We start from the raw sequence: 15,934 nt of genomic DNA on the forward strand, positions 1-15,934 counted from the left end.
ATGTCTTCTTCATATTTCCTCGAGTTCCTTCTGAAATCATCCATCTTTGGGATACAAGGAAAGGATAATTGGTATCTCCCATTATATATGGATATCTTGATATTTTGTGGCAATTGTCTGTCAGATGATCCGGAATCAATTATGACTAAATATTTAAATTTTCTAAATCTTTAGGCATTGCAGTTAATGGAGACTATTTTGGAAAAAAAAAAAGATTTAAGAGGTACGCATTAGTTTTGGCAAATCATGCTTTTAAATTTAATTATGTATCAAACAATATCTGCATTGAATAAGCCAGGAATAAAAACTTGCCTAATATACACAGTTTGTTACTAGTGCCGCAAGAATTTTCTTATAAATTTCGCTTCCCTGTCACTGTTTACAAGTAAAAATCTTAGGAGAATAAGAGATACCTAGTTTGCTAGAAGATGTCCAGACGGATTATCCTTTCAACATAGCCGGTTAAACAGACGGTCAAAAGATTAATAATAAAAAACTAGACGGATTATCCTTTCATTGTGGTTTAAGTTTCAATGATGGATCGACAGTACAATATAAAAACTAGTTGTCTGATAAACTCATATTACAAAACGGTCAAAAGATTGAAATAATAAACAATTTTGATACGACTTAATTCAAATTCGAACAAAAAATATATGAAGCCACAGATGCTTGATCCTTATTACATACAGAAAAGAAATAAACAGTTATCCGATAAACAGATTACAATTATAAAACTGTCAAAAGATTGAAATAATAAATAGGACTTAATTCAAATTCGAACGAAAAAACAGAAAAGAAATACACAAAATTAGGTTGGAGACGCGCAAGCCCTAACAATGCTGATATACGGCATAAATTACGTATCATCTCCATACTTCTCCAGATGTCCTAACAATAAGTACCGGAGTTAAGGGATACTATGCTTGATATACATTTTTCGGCACCCTCTAAATCATCAGTACCAAGAATTCTCAATTTCCTAGTGCCTCTCTCAGGACTCGGGTCATAGTAAACCAAGGAGTCATCAGTACTAAATAGAATGGCACCATTCTGAAAGTCGCATATCACCCTCAATGCAATGGTGTCGACAATAGACTCTTCCGTAATTGTGAAGCGTTTCGTCCATGATTCTTTCACTCCATACTCCTGCATAATCCACACGTCAACTTTATCGAAGGTCTTGTGAAGTAAACACAAGCACCCTCCTAACACTCCCACGCTATTGTTTTCATAGTCGGTGTCAGAAACTTCCTTATGTATCATAGGTCCTTCTAGTATTGCAACTTCCTTGAATACCTCTTCGTTAAAATCGAAAGAGAGTATGACTTCGTCGCCATCACCATGTCGTTTCATAGCCCACCAGTGAAGAGCTCCATTCACAATCACCCCAGGTTTCAAATAACCAGGAAAATAATATGGAACTGTTTGACATTTTTTCCAAGCATCAGATCTTAATGAATAGATCTCAAAAACAGATTGTGATCTTTTTATTGAGGCCTCAACTTCATGATCAGAACCTGGTCTGATCGTATGGACCTCCATTTCAGACCAATCACCGGAATCATCAAAACTATCATCAGTAGAATTAATTTCGGCAAGACGTACCACTTTGAAATCATTATTTTCATCGTCGTAACCAAGCCCACACACCACAATATCCATGTCCACATTACTGCTCCTGAAACGATTCGGGGAAGCAGGTAAATTCTTGTATTCCCGGGTTGATGGATTCCAAAGGCAAATGGCATCCTCATCACCAGGCACGCTAGTGCGTAAGCACACTAAGCCATTGCAAGATCCCAAAACTTCAAGATGATTTGGAGGTATTAACGGGTAATGCATCGCAGTTGAATCATGTAGGGCTTCATCCCTCAATGGTGATAATAATTGTATAGATAATGAAGTATGATCTATTGAGTAGAATGCATCCATTGCAAATCTTGTAAACCTGTAATGAAGCATCAGAAAGGTTGATGTTCCATTTCTAGTAGCATGTTCTCTATGCATTTTCGCAAAACCAGGGTCACGGAAAAGACAGCGCCAAGGTTTGCAGACCGACTTAAATCGCATGAGACTTTTCACCGGTAATCTGGATAAGATATCTGTCTTTATTTCTTCTGGAAGAATTGTCATCTCTTTGGACTTCTTGTTGGATACTTCTGGAATAATTGCCATTTCCTTCTTGAAACAGAGAACTAAAGATGCAACCAATTTTTTCTGATAATATATGATAAATAAATGATGAATCCCAGTGAAATCAGATGGTGAGGTTGTAATTAGAATAAATCATCAGTGGGGTTTATATACTTGATTGGTGACTCTTAGAAAAGAACAAAGAGTCTCTTCAGGGAAGGTGCCATCCCTTGGAAGAATCCCTTAATGGAGAGTCACATCTCTTGGTATAAGTTTCAAGTTTAGATTGAAATGGTTCCATGTACGGATACAACTCTTCACAATTTTGGCAGTTGCAACTAACTTAACTGCAAATTTCAAACAGTTATTATGGTGAATCGGTGATAGTTTTGTCTACACGAATTTTAAAAATGCATCCCCTAATAGCGAAACAGATATCACACCCAACAGATTGCTGCGATGGATCAATGATGCAAAAATATGTTTTGGTAAGCATCAAATAGATCTTTCTCTTCATTCGCGCCCACTGTGTTTCAAGAATGATAATGAGGCAAACTTCATTGTTGAAAACTGATAATATTAGTCCTAGTGGTAGATGGAGTTTTCATTGCTTCTCCACTTCGTTCATTTTTCTATAACAAAGGAAAACCCATGGTCAAAGAAAATCCACGGACGTTTTGTGTGTCGCAAATCATGGTTCAACATTTAAAGCTTGTTCCTACTAAGTTAATTCTTAAAAGAAGAAGAAGACGCAATTTCTGTCCCAAATTTTTTTACCAAAAGGATTGACATTTGTCATTGTTTCTGGCAGTGAACATGGTTCCCTAGTTCTGCAAACATTTGATTAGCAACATATTGATATGAATTAATGCAAAATTATGGCGTAAGAGAATCCGCTTAGACAGAATGTTACACCACTACACTAGATACACGCATCATAACACATTGATTACATTACGTGTAGCTGCATAATTTTGAAGATTTTAATTCAGAATCTGTACTACCACGTAAAGATTTTCCTACACTCAAATCTATATCTTCGATGGAACTCCCTTGTTTAAATGTCAATTCTTGTTGAACATCGGAATGCAATATCTCTGTCACTCTGTGCAATTAGGGATACTGATCTTGAACCTAATCGCTATGATCTCTATATCACTTTTCTGTAAACATTGATTTGCCTCCTTGTGCTCAGCAAGTAAGAAGACGCAACAATGTCAAGCCTTCTGAAAGAGATACTCGAAGACATATTTTTAATGTTAGAAGTGAAGGATCTATTAAGTGTTGGGGTTCAGAGCCATCTACGTGCTAATCTTGCGGAACCATATTAGCTAACAAGAAACACTTGATCTTTCGGATTGCTCCATGAACCTTACTACGATCTAGGATAAGAAGAAGAGAAAGAGAACTACATAGATGCAAGCCATAAACAAAGCAACAAGAAGTAAAGTATTCACAGATTTAACGTGTTTTAACAACATACACAATGTGTGTATTTGTCTACATCCACCAAATGGCTACGACCTCTTTATTCATTATAGAATCACCACTGAGAATTACACAACTGACTGACTATATCAATCCATCGACTAACCACAACGTGACCGAACACAAGAACTCTCACAAGCACTCTATAAGATCCAAAGTAGTGTCTTCACCCATACGAGATAATGTTTACCACATTATACCACCACAAGATGATCTTCTCTGCACACCCTGATATAGATTACCATGGACGCCTTTAGCTCAACACCAATAATCTAATCCAGCACCACCAAGATGATCTTCTCCTCAACAAGATGTCTTACCAACATCTCCATATGAATACTCCATAACGACATATCTTCCAACATCGATAAGTATCCCATAAGCAACATAATGGTGTACTCCTTCCACCATTAGGTCTCTCACATAACCACCTCAATATGTGGGATAAATCCCTCACATCTCTACGAGATTTACATTGAGGATTCCATGACCAAGACACTTAGACTAGACCTCCTAATATAGGAGTCGCAAACTTGGTTCCCAAGTCTTGGCCTCCTTGGATTAGAAAACCGACTCATACTAGGAAACCATGGTCAATTTAGGTATCCTATATTAATATGGTAATTAACTCAAACTAAGAATTTAACCTAAACTAGGAGAGCATCGTTTCCCTACAATTCTCCACTTCGTCTCATGCATTCATGCATGAGACGATCAACTTGTTATCCCTCCATCTTCTGAACATCGATTGCACCATCACTGGTTGCCTACATATCCTCAATATGAATCAAACTGAAAATTTAGTTCACCCAAATTGTGCCGTAGAACCTCCACAAGAAGAGAGCAAACCAAACTTGAACGTCACCAACTCGTACTTAACAATCCAACCTACTGGTGATTGTACAAATCTCCACCACGGTGAAAAATCTGACCATCTCTACAAATCAACATCATATGATCATCCGTTATGCAACATCTTGAGAAAATACACCTTACTCCTTTATGTTCACAACTCCACATTGATTGGCATCATTTTAGATGTATTTCATGCCAACTCAATCAGACCATATAACATTACTATCCATATGCTTCCATCGAACATAGTTACGGTCATCATGCGCCCTTGAGCCTTTGCCACCTTCGAACTTGTTCCATACTACAAACACAACTTCGTCTTGGCTTTCCTTGCTCCACCTAAGTCAATGTTCCGCTCTTATAAGCCACTAACTCCAAGTTACGCACCACATCCGTTAGGGTTGACATCCATAACTACTCGATAAGAAAATGAAACTACCACAGTAGCCTCCATGCGTCTGCCTAAGTATTACCTTAGCAGAACCATAGTCTTCATCTTCGTCTCTAAACTCCAGCCGAGTCAATTGCTTACTTAAACAACTGATCACATACTTACTCTTTTCCATGAGCATGTCCTCCAAAACGATTTAACGAGAAACCTTGCTTTAGTTTTTCATAAACCAACCTTCATGTTAGCTCCCAAGAAATTAACCATCTTGTATGTACCAAAGCATATTGATCATGACTCTAACTGTGCACCAAATACAACCAATCCATGGATTATTGCCACTGCGTGCCAATCTCGAGTTCATCTCTTATGAATCTTGCTTTACGAGCCTATCTCCAATTGGATCATGATTCTACGACCATATTTCCCCAATTGAGTTTTGCTCCTTCAAAAAACTCATCATATCTTCAACTAATGCATACATACCAAACACGTTTATAGATTCACAGAGACTTCGACAGCTGACACACCAATCACCTTCACCACTTCAGCAACCTCAACGGGCTTTGACAACAATGTCCTTTTTACGGGCTTTAACATAATTGTCAAGATAGTTTTTTATCAATTTCTTAGCAAGCATGTAGTTTCGACTTCGCGACAGTCAAACCACAACATAGTAAGACTTAGATAGAACTATGACTAACGTCGAAGAATTCATTGTTACCGTCGTAACAATACATAAAGTCACACATTCTGCCTTGTGCATATCCCTTTCCCAATCTTGATCCAAACGTACACCAACGTTACAAAATCTGATAATCCGTCCTTCACACAAAGACCCAATCACACCCATCCATAATCTGAAACCTTCAGTAACTTCCTCAAGCTCCAATCAATTCAAGACAATGGGAACTAACTATGAACCTCCTATCTTCTCTCTTTATACATCAACTAGGAGCCCCTACTCTCTAGTTATCGGGGTGGGTTGGAAGATGAAAAAGACATCTCCTACACTGTTGTGTTTATCTTCTCATGCGATTTATAGAAAATAACTTGACGAAAACTATATCGTTGCTGAACCAAATTTCTCAAAAGATATTTTTACCTTCATCTCTACAGGCTCTGTCCCTGTTGAAACCAATTTCAATAACCATATTAGATGAGCAAACCACCAAATATTACCATTGTTATAATATAGCTCTCTCCAACAGAAAGTCTCACACTGATCATCAGAAAATCAAATAGCCAACGGATAATAAAGGTTGACGGAAAAAACATGCTGAAATTGTAGCCCTCTCAAATTCATGCACCGTGTTTTCTCTCCTTGTAGTATGCGCTAACTTCCATGGCCACACCACCACAAAATATCCGCACTAATGTATCTTTATTCTTTAAACTCTTGAAGTGTCCAAGCGATACCTTTTTAATTCCTTATAACGGGTCTTCACCAAAGTAGGAACGTATCCGCCACACAAATATACCAACCTGTTTCTCACAACGGTCTTGCACTTCAACTAGCCCCAATCGACTTCAAATGGTGTATAACAAAACAACTCTTCGACAGAAAGTCATCGACAAGAACCAAAAAATCACAAACTATCCAGCTTCTCCATCGAAAACAGTACGATAGAAACTCAAGAATACGTTGTTTTACTCGACACAATGCCATACTCGACACAGACAAACAAACCCTACAAACTGTGTCGACAAACTGCTTCTTACAATATTAAGAATCCATAGCTCCACCACAACCAATATTACATCTTCATCCAACGATCATTGTCCTTTAACTTATTTGTAGCCACGTGCTTCAAATACTAAGACTTAATATCAAAGTCTTCACCTCTGGAACATATAAAATCCTGGTCAACGATTAATACTTCCAAAACGAAACCTACTAAGAGATTTCCCAAATCCTTATTGTAACAAACAACTAAGGCAGAACGAGTATGAATTCATCTTCACATTCTTCAACTTCAGGTTAAAGAAACTCAGCAACATGATCCAACTAACCAAATTATTGTTTCCCTTTGGTTTGGGACAATAATGAGACTTTGACATCCAAATATTACATCTTCACTTCCACCAACATACAAACCAATATTTGTATCTCAAACTACTATATTGTTGCCTTCTTGTGTCTTGCCAAACAAACACCGATTAATTGAAAACCAATCTATGTAGGTCTTTCAAACAGTTCACAAGAATATTGTATGAAGTATAGAGAATAAATAAACTTACTTGAAGCCATGCATAGGATTTATGCTCCAATAAGAATCAATGCCAAATCTCCAATGTAAAGCACTATAAACATCAAGACCATACATCTTGACCACATCAAATGCAGATCACCTGATATAATCCCATTCCTTCAAAAGTACGCTTTACTTTGCTTTGTTCTCAAAACTGATGAAATCAAATCCTACACATACTTGATAACATCAAACTCTGCATCTACGGAAGCTATAACATCAAATCCTCACATACTTGATGAAACCAAATCCTCTGTCTTCAAAATTTTCCGCCAACCAGAAAATCCAAGAACTTCTCTCTTCAGAATCTTCTATCCATCCTAAAGCTCTGATACCAATTGTTGGGACAATTGGTATCTAACCTAATCTTTTGATACCAATTGTTGGGACAATTGGTATCTAACCTAATGCTCTGATACCAATTGTTGGGGAAATTGGCATCTAACCTAATTCTCTGATACCAATTGTTGGGTTTCAGAGCCATCTACGTGCTAATCTTGTGGAAACATATTAGCTAACAAGAAACACTTGATCTCTCGGATTGCTCCATGAACCTTACTACGATCTAGGATAAGAAGAAGAGAAAGAGAACCACATATATGCAAGCCATAAACAAAGCAACAAGAAGTAAAGTACTCACAGATTTAACGTGGTTCAACAAATACACAATGTGTGTATTTGTCTACATCCACCAAACGGCTACGACCTCTTTATTCATTATAGAATAACCATTGAGAATTACACAACTGACTGACTATATCAATCCATCGACTCACCACAACGTGACCGAACACAAGAACTCTCACAAGCACTCTATAAGATCCAAAGTAGTATCTTCACCCATACAAGATAATGTTTAGCATATTATCTACCACCACAAGATGATCTTCTCTGCACACCCTGATATAGATTACCATGGACGCCTTTAGCTCAACACCAATAATCTAATCCAGCACCACCAAGATGATCTTCTCCTCACCAAGATGTCTTACCAACATCTCCATATGAATACTCCATACCGACATATCTTCCAACATCGATAAGTATCCCATAAGCAACATAATGGTGTACTCCTTCCACCATTACGTATCTCACATAACCACCTCAATAGGTGGGATGAATCCCTCACATCTCTACGAGATTTACATTGAGGATTCCATGACTAAGACACTTAGCCTAGACCTCCTTATATAGGAGTCACAAACTTGGTTCCCAAGTCTTGGCCTCCTTGGATTAGGAAACCGACTCATACTAGGAAACCATGATCAATTTAGGTATCCTATCTTAATATGGTAATTAACTCAAACTAAAAATTTAACCTAAACTAGGAAACCACCGTTTCCCTACGTTAAGATGTAGGTGTGTATGCAAGTCTTGGCGTACACTAATCCATACTCGTAGTTTTATTTATAAACATCTCAATCTCAGTATCAAAGAATGCAATAATACACTTATGTTCCAGTATGGCCGGCATGGTTATAGTTTTGGCCGGCCTGCTTATAGTTTAATTGATGGACACTGCACAATAGATTATAATTCATTGCTCTCATCGTTAGCATCTTCATCAACAGCAACATATGAATGTGATGAGGATGTTGAGATGAATTACCCAATTATTGGTGTAGGTCATCATGTTGAGATCCTGGGATCTTGTAACGGCTTGGTTTGCGTACACATTAATTCCTTTAGTGGTGATGCTGAGGATGCAATTAGTCTTTGGAATCCATCTACTAACGAGTACAAGGTATTACCTGCATCACCAAACAATTTTCCAAGTAATGACACCGGTTTATATGTGTTTTGCTATGACGACAAGACCGATGATTACAAGGTTGTAAGAGTCGTGGATCATTTTCCAAATTATGATTATGGTGCATCTGACGTCGAAGTTTATACATTACAATCAAACTCCTGGAGAGATATCGATAGTGTATCTTATTCTTTTCCTACTGATAAAACACCTGGGGTAATTGTAAATGGAGCTCTTCACCGGTTAGGAGTTAAAGTTGAAGGCCAGGAGGTGATAGTATCTTTCGATATTGGTAGTGAGACATTCAAAGACTTGGCAGTAATAGAAGGGCCTCTGTTACATCTTCCTGACGGTGATACTGACGTTGATGCAACTCAAGAAAATAATAGCTTGGGAGTATTAGGAGGGTGCCTTTGTTTACTGTTTAAATTATATGATATTCGGCTGGATGTATGGATTATGCAGACATATGGAGTCAAAGAATCTTGGACTAAACGTTTCAGCATTACTCAGGAGAACATTGCCAACAACCCTGGCTTGACGCTAATGTGGGACTTCAATAACGGAGAGATTCCATTGAAAGGCGATTACTTTTTGGTTTATTCTGACTCGAATCGTAAAACAAATAAAAAATTTATGGTTCGTAGATCTGAAAGGATTGTAGGAGCGGAGAATTTTGTGCCCAGCCTAGTTTAATTTCACTTAACTCTAGTAATTATGTGCGTAGATAGACGCCCGAATGAATGAGGTGCAACATAGAAATTCCCCATGTGAGCTTGTGGTATTATGTTTATGATCTTGGCGCCTTGCTTTTGTAATATGGACTATGGTGATCTTTAAGGTTTTAGTTAATTTTGTTTTCATTTCTAATTTGCAGTTGATATTTTGATTCTTATAAATTTTACGCCTTTCCTAGTTCTCTATCTTTTGCTCTCTCTGCTTAAAAACTAGTTTCAATTAAAGATATGCAGCTTAAACCATTAGTTATCATTCTTGTGTTGTTTTATTGAAATTTAATTATAATGGAAGTAACTAGTACTGTTGATGTTTGTGGAACGTCTCTGTTGTCCAAAACTGCAACCAAAATATATAAATACCGAATATGAATAACTTTCATACCTGTATATAGCGAGGCTAAGACTTCGGCTCATTCATTTGCGTCTCCATCACTTAAAAGGTAGAGCTTTGAAGTTTGAATGCAATAACCATAAGAAGCAAACATGTCACGCCTTTTTCAAGATGCATTTAAGAAGAATGATTTGCTGCATGTGCACCTATTTTGTTTTTGCTCGTAGATGCAGTAGTAACTCACTTTTAGATGCCTACGACCAAACTTCAAACCTTGTTCCCTTCCAACAGCTTAAAAAAAAGGGTTATTTAACGGTTCATACCCAGTAATCCAACACATAGTTTTGGTACCCGATATTTTAAATATTATTGGTTGGTACCTTGACCAGTTAAGTCAAACCGTTGACTCGACCAAGACACGCCTTTGCAAAGGCATTTTAAATAAATGCCTTTGCAAATGATAGCATTGACTTGAATTATCCTAACGTCTGGTTAGGGAGATATACACGTGGCGAAATCCGTACGTGTCAGACGTGTATTTTATTTTAACGGCCACGATCAAATCTAAACATGTCGATAACCACAAGACTAAAACCTAATTTACTTATCTTCTTCTTGTCGCGGGAAAATCAGAGAGAAAGCTAGGGTTCGCCGCCATGGAGAAAAATTGGGGATTTGAGTGATTTCTTTTACCTAATCTTAAGTTTTCGCTAGATCTACTACTGATACATGTTGGGTAACGCTTATTTTGAGTAATCGAAAACAAAATCAAGCACAATCGTGACCAATTGGAGACACTGTAAGATGAGTTCTGAACCCTTTTTCTATCTGATTTGTTTTTTTGTTTTTATAATTATTGATTCTCGTTTCTATGTGATTTATTGTTAGAAAATTAGGGTTTTTGTTAGATTTGAAGTATGGACTGTGGTTTAGGGTTATATGCATGATTGTTTATGGATTTCACTGTTAAAGAATGGATTTTTCTTTTGTTTTATACATAAAGAACAAGTTGATGTTGTTGTTTGAAGGGACAATATCCATCATATCTAGTTGTTTTCTAATTCTTTTGGAAAGCCAATTTAGTAGGTTGTCTGATGGTCCCCTTATCCTATTCTTTATTGGGTTTTTTTTTTTTTTTTGTCAGAAATGGTGGGTTCTCATGGAAATAAGTATTTCCCTACTAAAGATGGATATTTAGTTGATAGTAACAGGGCTAAGAAAGATACTAGATTAAATCAGAAGAGAGCAGATTGTGTGTTAGAGGAAGACTTGGATTGGTTATCTCAGCTCAATAAATTTGATGAGAATGGCAGATGCATTCAAGTGGATGATGTAGTAGTAGATGGAGACATTATTGAAGGTACTGAAGCTTTTCATCCAGCAGTGCCTGTCCAAGTAAATGCAGATGATAGTAAAGCTGTAAATGTAGTTGCGAGTAAAGTTGTTAATGCAGATGCCAGTAGGGGTGGAAATGTAAGGAAAGATGCTAGTAAAACTGTAAATGCAGATGTCAGCAAGGGTGTAAATGTTGATGTAAGGAAAGTTGCTAGTAGAGGTGTAAGGAAAGGTGCTTTTAGAGGTGAAAGGAAAGGTGCTTGTAGAGGTTTAAGGAAAGGTTCAGTACATGAAGATGTGAATGCAGTTCAAGTACATGAAGGTGTAAATGGTAGTCAAGTACATGACGGTGTAAATATAGTTGGTGAAGTAGCTGAAATTGTATATGAACAAGTGACAGGGTCAGTAAATGTGGATGATTTTGAGGGCTTGAGTGAATTTGGTGGTCCCAGTCAAGTTGAGGGAGTTACCCAGGTGGAGTCTTCACAGCCACAACATTCAGTAGTACCACCACCAATTAGACCAGACATCAACAATTGTGAGCCTAAAGAAGGTTATCATTCTGACTTTGATGATGAACCTGAGGAAGAGAACTTTCCAGATATAGAGGAGCAAGAAGATGATTTGCAAGAAGAAATCAACAAAGTTATGAGGTCAACATCAGATTATAAGGAATATGTAAAAACCAGTGGAAGAGTGTATGAGGAAGAAATTAAATATGTGGAATACAGACACAACTATCTTAGACACATGTTGGATAGGACAGGAGTGGGCTACTTATCAGCATTGTAAGGACTACATCAAAGATCAACAGATCTTCCAGAATTATGACATCAAGCAATTGAAGAACACCCATTTCAAACAATCATATGAGTGTGTGCACAAAGAATCCCAAGGGTGTGAGTGGTGGATATATTGCTCTAGATTTAACAAGGTCAGCTTTAAGTATAAAAGTGGCTTTTTTGAGCACACTTGTACCACTACCCATGGGATAATAAATCCTTTTGCAAAAGCAAGGTATTGTCTTATCACTTTTAACTTTATTTGTTTTTTTTTTTTTTTTTTTTTGAACTTTAACTTTTAACTTATTTTTTTCAACTTTTGTTTGTTTACTTTAACTTTAGGTGTTCATGTTTTTGTATTACAGGTGGGCATATAGAATGATGTTGGAGAAGTATAAAGCTCATCCAAACTACAAACCAAAGGACTTCATTTCTGAAATCAAGTTGGCACATGGGGTACAGATCTCATACATGACTGCATGGCATGCTATACATCTCTGTATTGAGAGGGTGTTGGGAAATTTTGAAGAGTGTTACAGTTTTTTACCTGAATTCTGCAAACAACTTAAGTTAAAAAATCCTGTCAGTGTTGCCATTTGTAAAATTGATGAGAATGGTAAGTTCTTGCACTGTTGTATAGCTTACAAGTGTAGTATAAATGGTTTTGTAAATGGAGGTAGACCTTTATTAGGGTTAGATGGTACTCATTTGAATGGAAAGTATATGGGAGTGCTATTAGCTATCATAACTCTGGATGGAAACAATGGTCTGTTTCCAGTTGCTATCTTCTTGTGTAGATCTGAGAACAAGGAGATTTGGATAGAGTTTCTGAAATTATGGCACCGTATTTGAAGCAGCATAAAATGGCCTTAACCTTTATCTCTGATAGAAAGAAAGGACTAAAAGCTGGTGCTGATGTCAACTTTAGTGATGTGAACCACTACCAAAGGTTTTGTATGAGGCATATATGGAAGAACATGAAGAAGTATCATCCAGGACAACACTTGGAGAGTTTGGCTTGGAATGCAGCCAAGTCATATACCAGTATTGAACTTGAAGGATATATGGACAGAATGGGTGAATCAAAGGAGAGTGCAAGGGTGTATTTGGATGAGGAAGAGATTGAGCATTGGGCTAGAAGCTACTTTGATTCTCCTGCAAGTGTGAGCACATCACTAGCAATTTCTGTGAAGCATTCAACTCTTGGATTTTGGACATTAGGGGTCTTCCAGTATGCAAGTTGTTACAGAAGTTTCACCTTATGATGATGAGATTGATGTTTGATAGGAAACAACAAGGTGAAGGGTATCCTGATGGAGGTGTTGTGCCAAGGGCAGAGAGGATATACAAGGAAAACAGAGATAAGACAAATTTCTACAACAGAATTCCCTCAACTCAACATGAATGGTCTATTGTGGATGCACATGGAAACAATTGGAATGTCAACTTGCAAGAGCTTGCATGTGATTGCAATTATTGGCAAGTGACAGGAAATCCTTGTCCACATTCTATACAAGCATCATTCTACAACAAGAATGCTGACTGGAAAAGGTTAATTGGTTGCTTCCATTATATTTATTTGCATCTCATTATACTTTGTTTTTGAATAATGATAACTACATTTTATGAATTTTTGCAGGTTGCTTCATCCTTATCACAGTGTTGCCAACTATAGGTCACAATATGTGGGTTTTGTTGGGACAATGCTAGATCAGAAAAGCTGGCCCAAGCCTCAGGTGAGCTTTACTGGCAATACTCTTTGCAATAATATTAATATTGTTATTGCGTCTAATAGTGCATGTTGTTATGGTAGCCTAATGATGATGGAGTGGTGGTCAAGGTTCTTGCACCACCCAATGCAAGGCCTCCTGGCAGACCCAGACTACAAAGGATAAAGGATTTGATGAAGGTGGTAGTAGTAAACTCACAAGGCAATGTGGAAAATGTGGGGTTATTGGTCATCATAGATCTACTTGTACAGGCTTAACAGCTGAAAAAATTGCTGAGAGAGGAGAAGGTATGCAGCTTTGCATTTTTTAATGTAGTTTTTCTATATTTGCATTATTTTAACAATATTGACTAACTATTGTTTGTTTGCATATGTAGTGTCTACTGACTTTGCAGGTCCACATAGGAGGAGAACAACTGGTAGAGACTTTGAAAGAGCTATGCCTCCACCTCCTAGTGAGCCAAGAACCACAGCTGCAAAAGATTTTGCAAGGACTGAACCAGCAACATTTGGTCCAACTGTTGCTAGAGGTGCAAGAGGAAGCACTACAGGTGGAAGGATATGAGGTAATATAGGTGGCAGAAGAGGAGCCAGGTCAGCTGCAACATCAGCATCTATACCAGCTCAACATACTTCTCCAATGTCAGCTCAACATGTTTCTCCAATACCATCTCAAACTGCATATCAAATGCCAGCTGAACACACTTATGTTGATGTACCAAGAGGTGGCAGGAGAGGAGGTAATACAGGTGGCAGAAGAGGAGCCAGGTCAGCTGCAACATCAGCATCAATACCAGCTCAACATACTTCTCCAATGCCAGCTCAAACTGCATATCAAATGCCAGCTGAACACACTTATGTTGATGTAACAAAAGGTGGCAGGAGAGGAGGTAATGGAGGTGGCAGAAGAGGAGGTGGTAGAGGTGGAAATGCAGGTGGAAGAGTAGTGAGAGGTGCTGAATATCTGCTATTTGGTGAAGAAGGTGCTAATTCTGGTGAACCAACCAATGTTCAGCCAGTTTGGAGGCCACCAGGCACAAGCAGTACAAGTATTAGAGGAAGGAAAAGGAGAAGACCAACAAATGCTGAAAAGAGGAATATGGTATATAGGAAGCACGGTTGAGTAGTTGGTGTGGGATTGCTGGGTGAACATGATACTATCAACTCACCAAGAAGAGGAAATACACCTCTTTTTAGACCACCAAGAGTTCAGGTATAACTTGTTGTTGATTTGCTAATAAGTTCAATTTCAGATCTTTATTTTTGTGCATTTAATGTTACAACATTCAACTTATGAAGGTGGAAGCAGAGCCAGAAATGCCACAAGCTATACAAACTGACCACCAACCAACTCCTGTGCAGAACACAAATGTAGTGAATAGAGTTGAAGGTGTTGAAAAAGTGACAATGAGACCTGGTGGATGCAAGAAAATAGGTGGAGGTATATTTTCTAGATTATCAAGGGTTGCACCATCAACTACACAACCCAAAAAAGGAAAGAATCATGTAGCCGATCAGTCTTCACCAGTTAGCAGGAGCAACAGAATTTGTGGTGGCCTAGGTAAGAAGTTGAATGGTCTTAGCATTGACCTCACTGAGGATGATTGAATCTCATTCACTCTAGTATTAGCATTGATCACAGAATTTCAGTCACATTAAACTTAGTATCTATTATCATCTATTATCAACACTAGTTTTATTTAAATGCTTTTGGACATGTTTAAATCATGTTGTGTGAATGCAGACTGCTATTATCAGCTGTTTAACTATTAATGCAGTTATGTTCTCTATTTATTCTTGTACTACATTCATGGTTGTCTTTATAGATTAAGAACATAAATTCTATTCAAGGATAAGAGTACAACTACAAGACGCTACAGATAACAGTACAAGACACTTGAAAACAATAGGAAAACTTTACTTGATAAACATTACTAAATAAAAGTTGTTGTAAGTAGTAAAGGCAGAAACATTAGGATGCTTTCATTCTATTTCTATAGTTCTTGCAACATTGCAAATGCTCCACATAGCTCACAGTGAAGGTATGCCTCATTCATTGTATCAGGTTGACAACTTTTACCCAATTTCATTATGTTGTTGCAACCTGCAATGCAGTCAATGCTTTTCCAAGGGCATGAATTAGCAAAGTGA

The 15,934-nt window shown here is 37.6% G+C and overlaps 3 protein-coding genes across 4 annotated transcripts; 2 read left to right on the plus strand and 1 right to left on the minus strand.

Annotated features, from left to right (window-relative positions):
* Positions 1-719: 719 nt before the first annotated feature.
* LOC113273490 (F-box/kelch-repeat protein At3g06240-like) lies at positions 720-2,393 on the minus strand. Its single transcript, XM_026523192.1, has one exon. It carries the CDS (start codon positions 2,176-2,178, stop codon positions 892-894), a length of 1,287 nt encoding a protein of 428 aa, XP_026378977.1. The 5' UTR covers positions 2,179-2,393; the 3' UTR covers positions 720-891.
* Positions 2,394-8,572: 6,179 nt separating this feature from the next.
* LOC113271917 (F-box/kelch-repeat protein At3g06240-like) lies at positions 8,573-9,565 on the plus strand. The gene has a single exon (XM_026521841.1). It carries the CDS (start codon positions 8,573-8,575, stop codon positions 9,563-9,565), a length of 993 nt encoding a protein of 330 aa, XP_026377626.1.
* Positions 9,566-10,573: 1,008 nt separating this feature from the next.
* LOC113274685 lies at positions 10,574-15,563 on the plus strand. 2 transcript variants are annotated; one of them, XM_026524079.1, is made up of 7 exons: positions 10,574-10,736; positions 11,082-12,289; positions 12,420-13,605; positions 13,694-13,790; positions 13,868-14,071; positions 14,161-14,996; positions 15,083-15,563. In XM_026524079.1, exon 2 carries the CDS (start codon positions 11,084-11,086, stop codon positions 12,062-12,064), a length of 981 nt encoding a protein of 326 aa, XP_026379864.1. In that variant the 5' UTR covers positions 10,574-10,736; positions 11,082-11,083; the 3' UTR covers positions 12,065-12,289; positions 12,420-13,605; positions 13,694-13,790; positions 13,868-14,071; positions 14,161-14,996; positions 15,083-15,563. The 2 variants fall into 2 exon arrangements, with proteins under 2 accessions (XP_026379864.1, XP_026379865.1); XM_026524080.1 differs by having other exon boundaries at positions 15,146-15,563.
* The last annotated feature ends 371 nt before the right edge of the window (positions 15,564-15,934 follow it).

This window comes from Papaver somniferum, chromosome 4, assembly GCF_003573695.1.
Source record: "Papaver somniferum cultivar HN1 chromosome 4, ASM357369v1, whole genome shotgun sequence".
Classification (NCBI taxonomy): domain Eukaryota; kingdom Viridiplantae; phylum Streptophyta; class Magnoliopsida; order Ranunculales; family Papaveraceae; genus Papaver; species Papaver somniferum.

Bases quoted from the DNA above. Each gene is read 5' to 3' on its own strand.
- LOC113273490 (XM_026523192.1), bottom strand. From the start codon at position 2,178: ATGGCAATTATTCCAGAAGTATCCAACAAGAAGTCCAAAGAGATGACA.
- LOC113271917 (XM_026521841.1), top strand. From the start codon at position 8,573: ATGTTCCAGTATGGCCGGCATGGTTATAGTTTTGGCCGGCCTGCTTAT.
- LOC113274685 (XM_026524079.1), top strand. From the start codon at position 11,084: ATGGTGGGTTCTCATGGAAATAAGTATTTCCCTACTAAAGATGGATAT.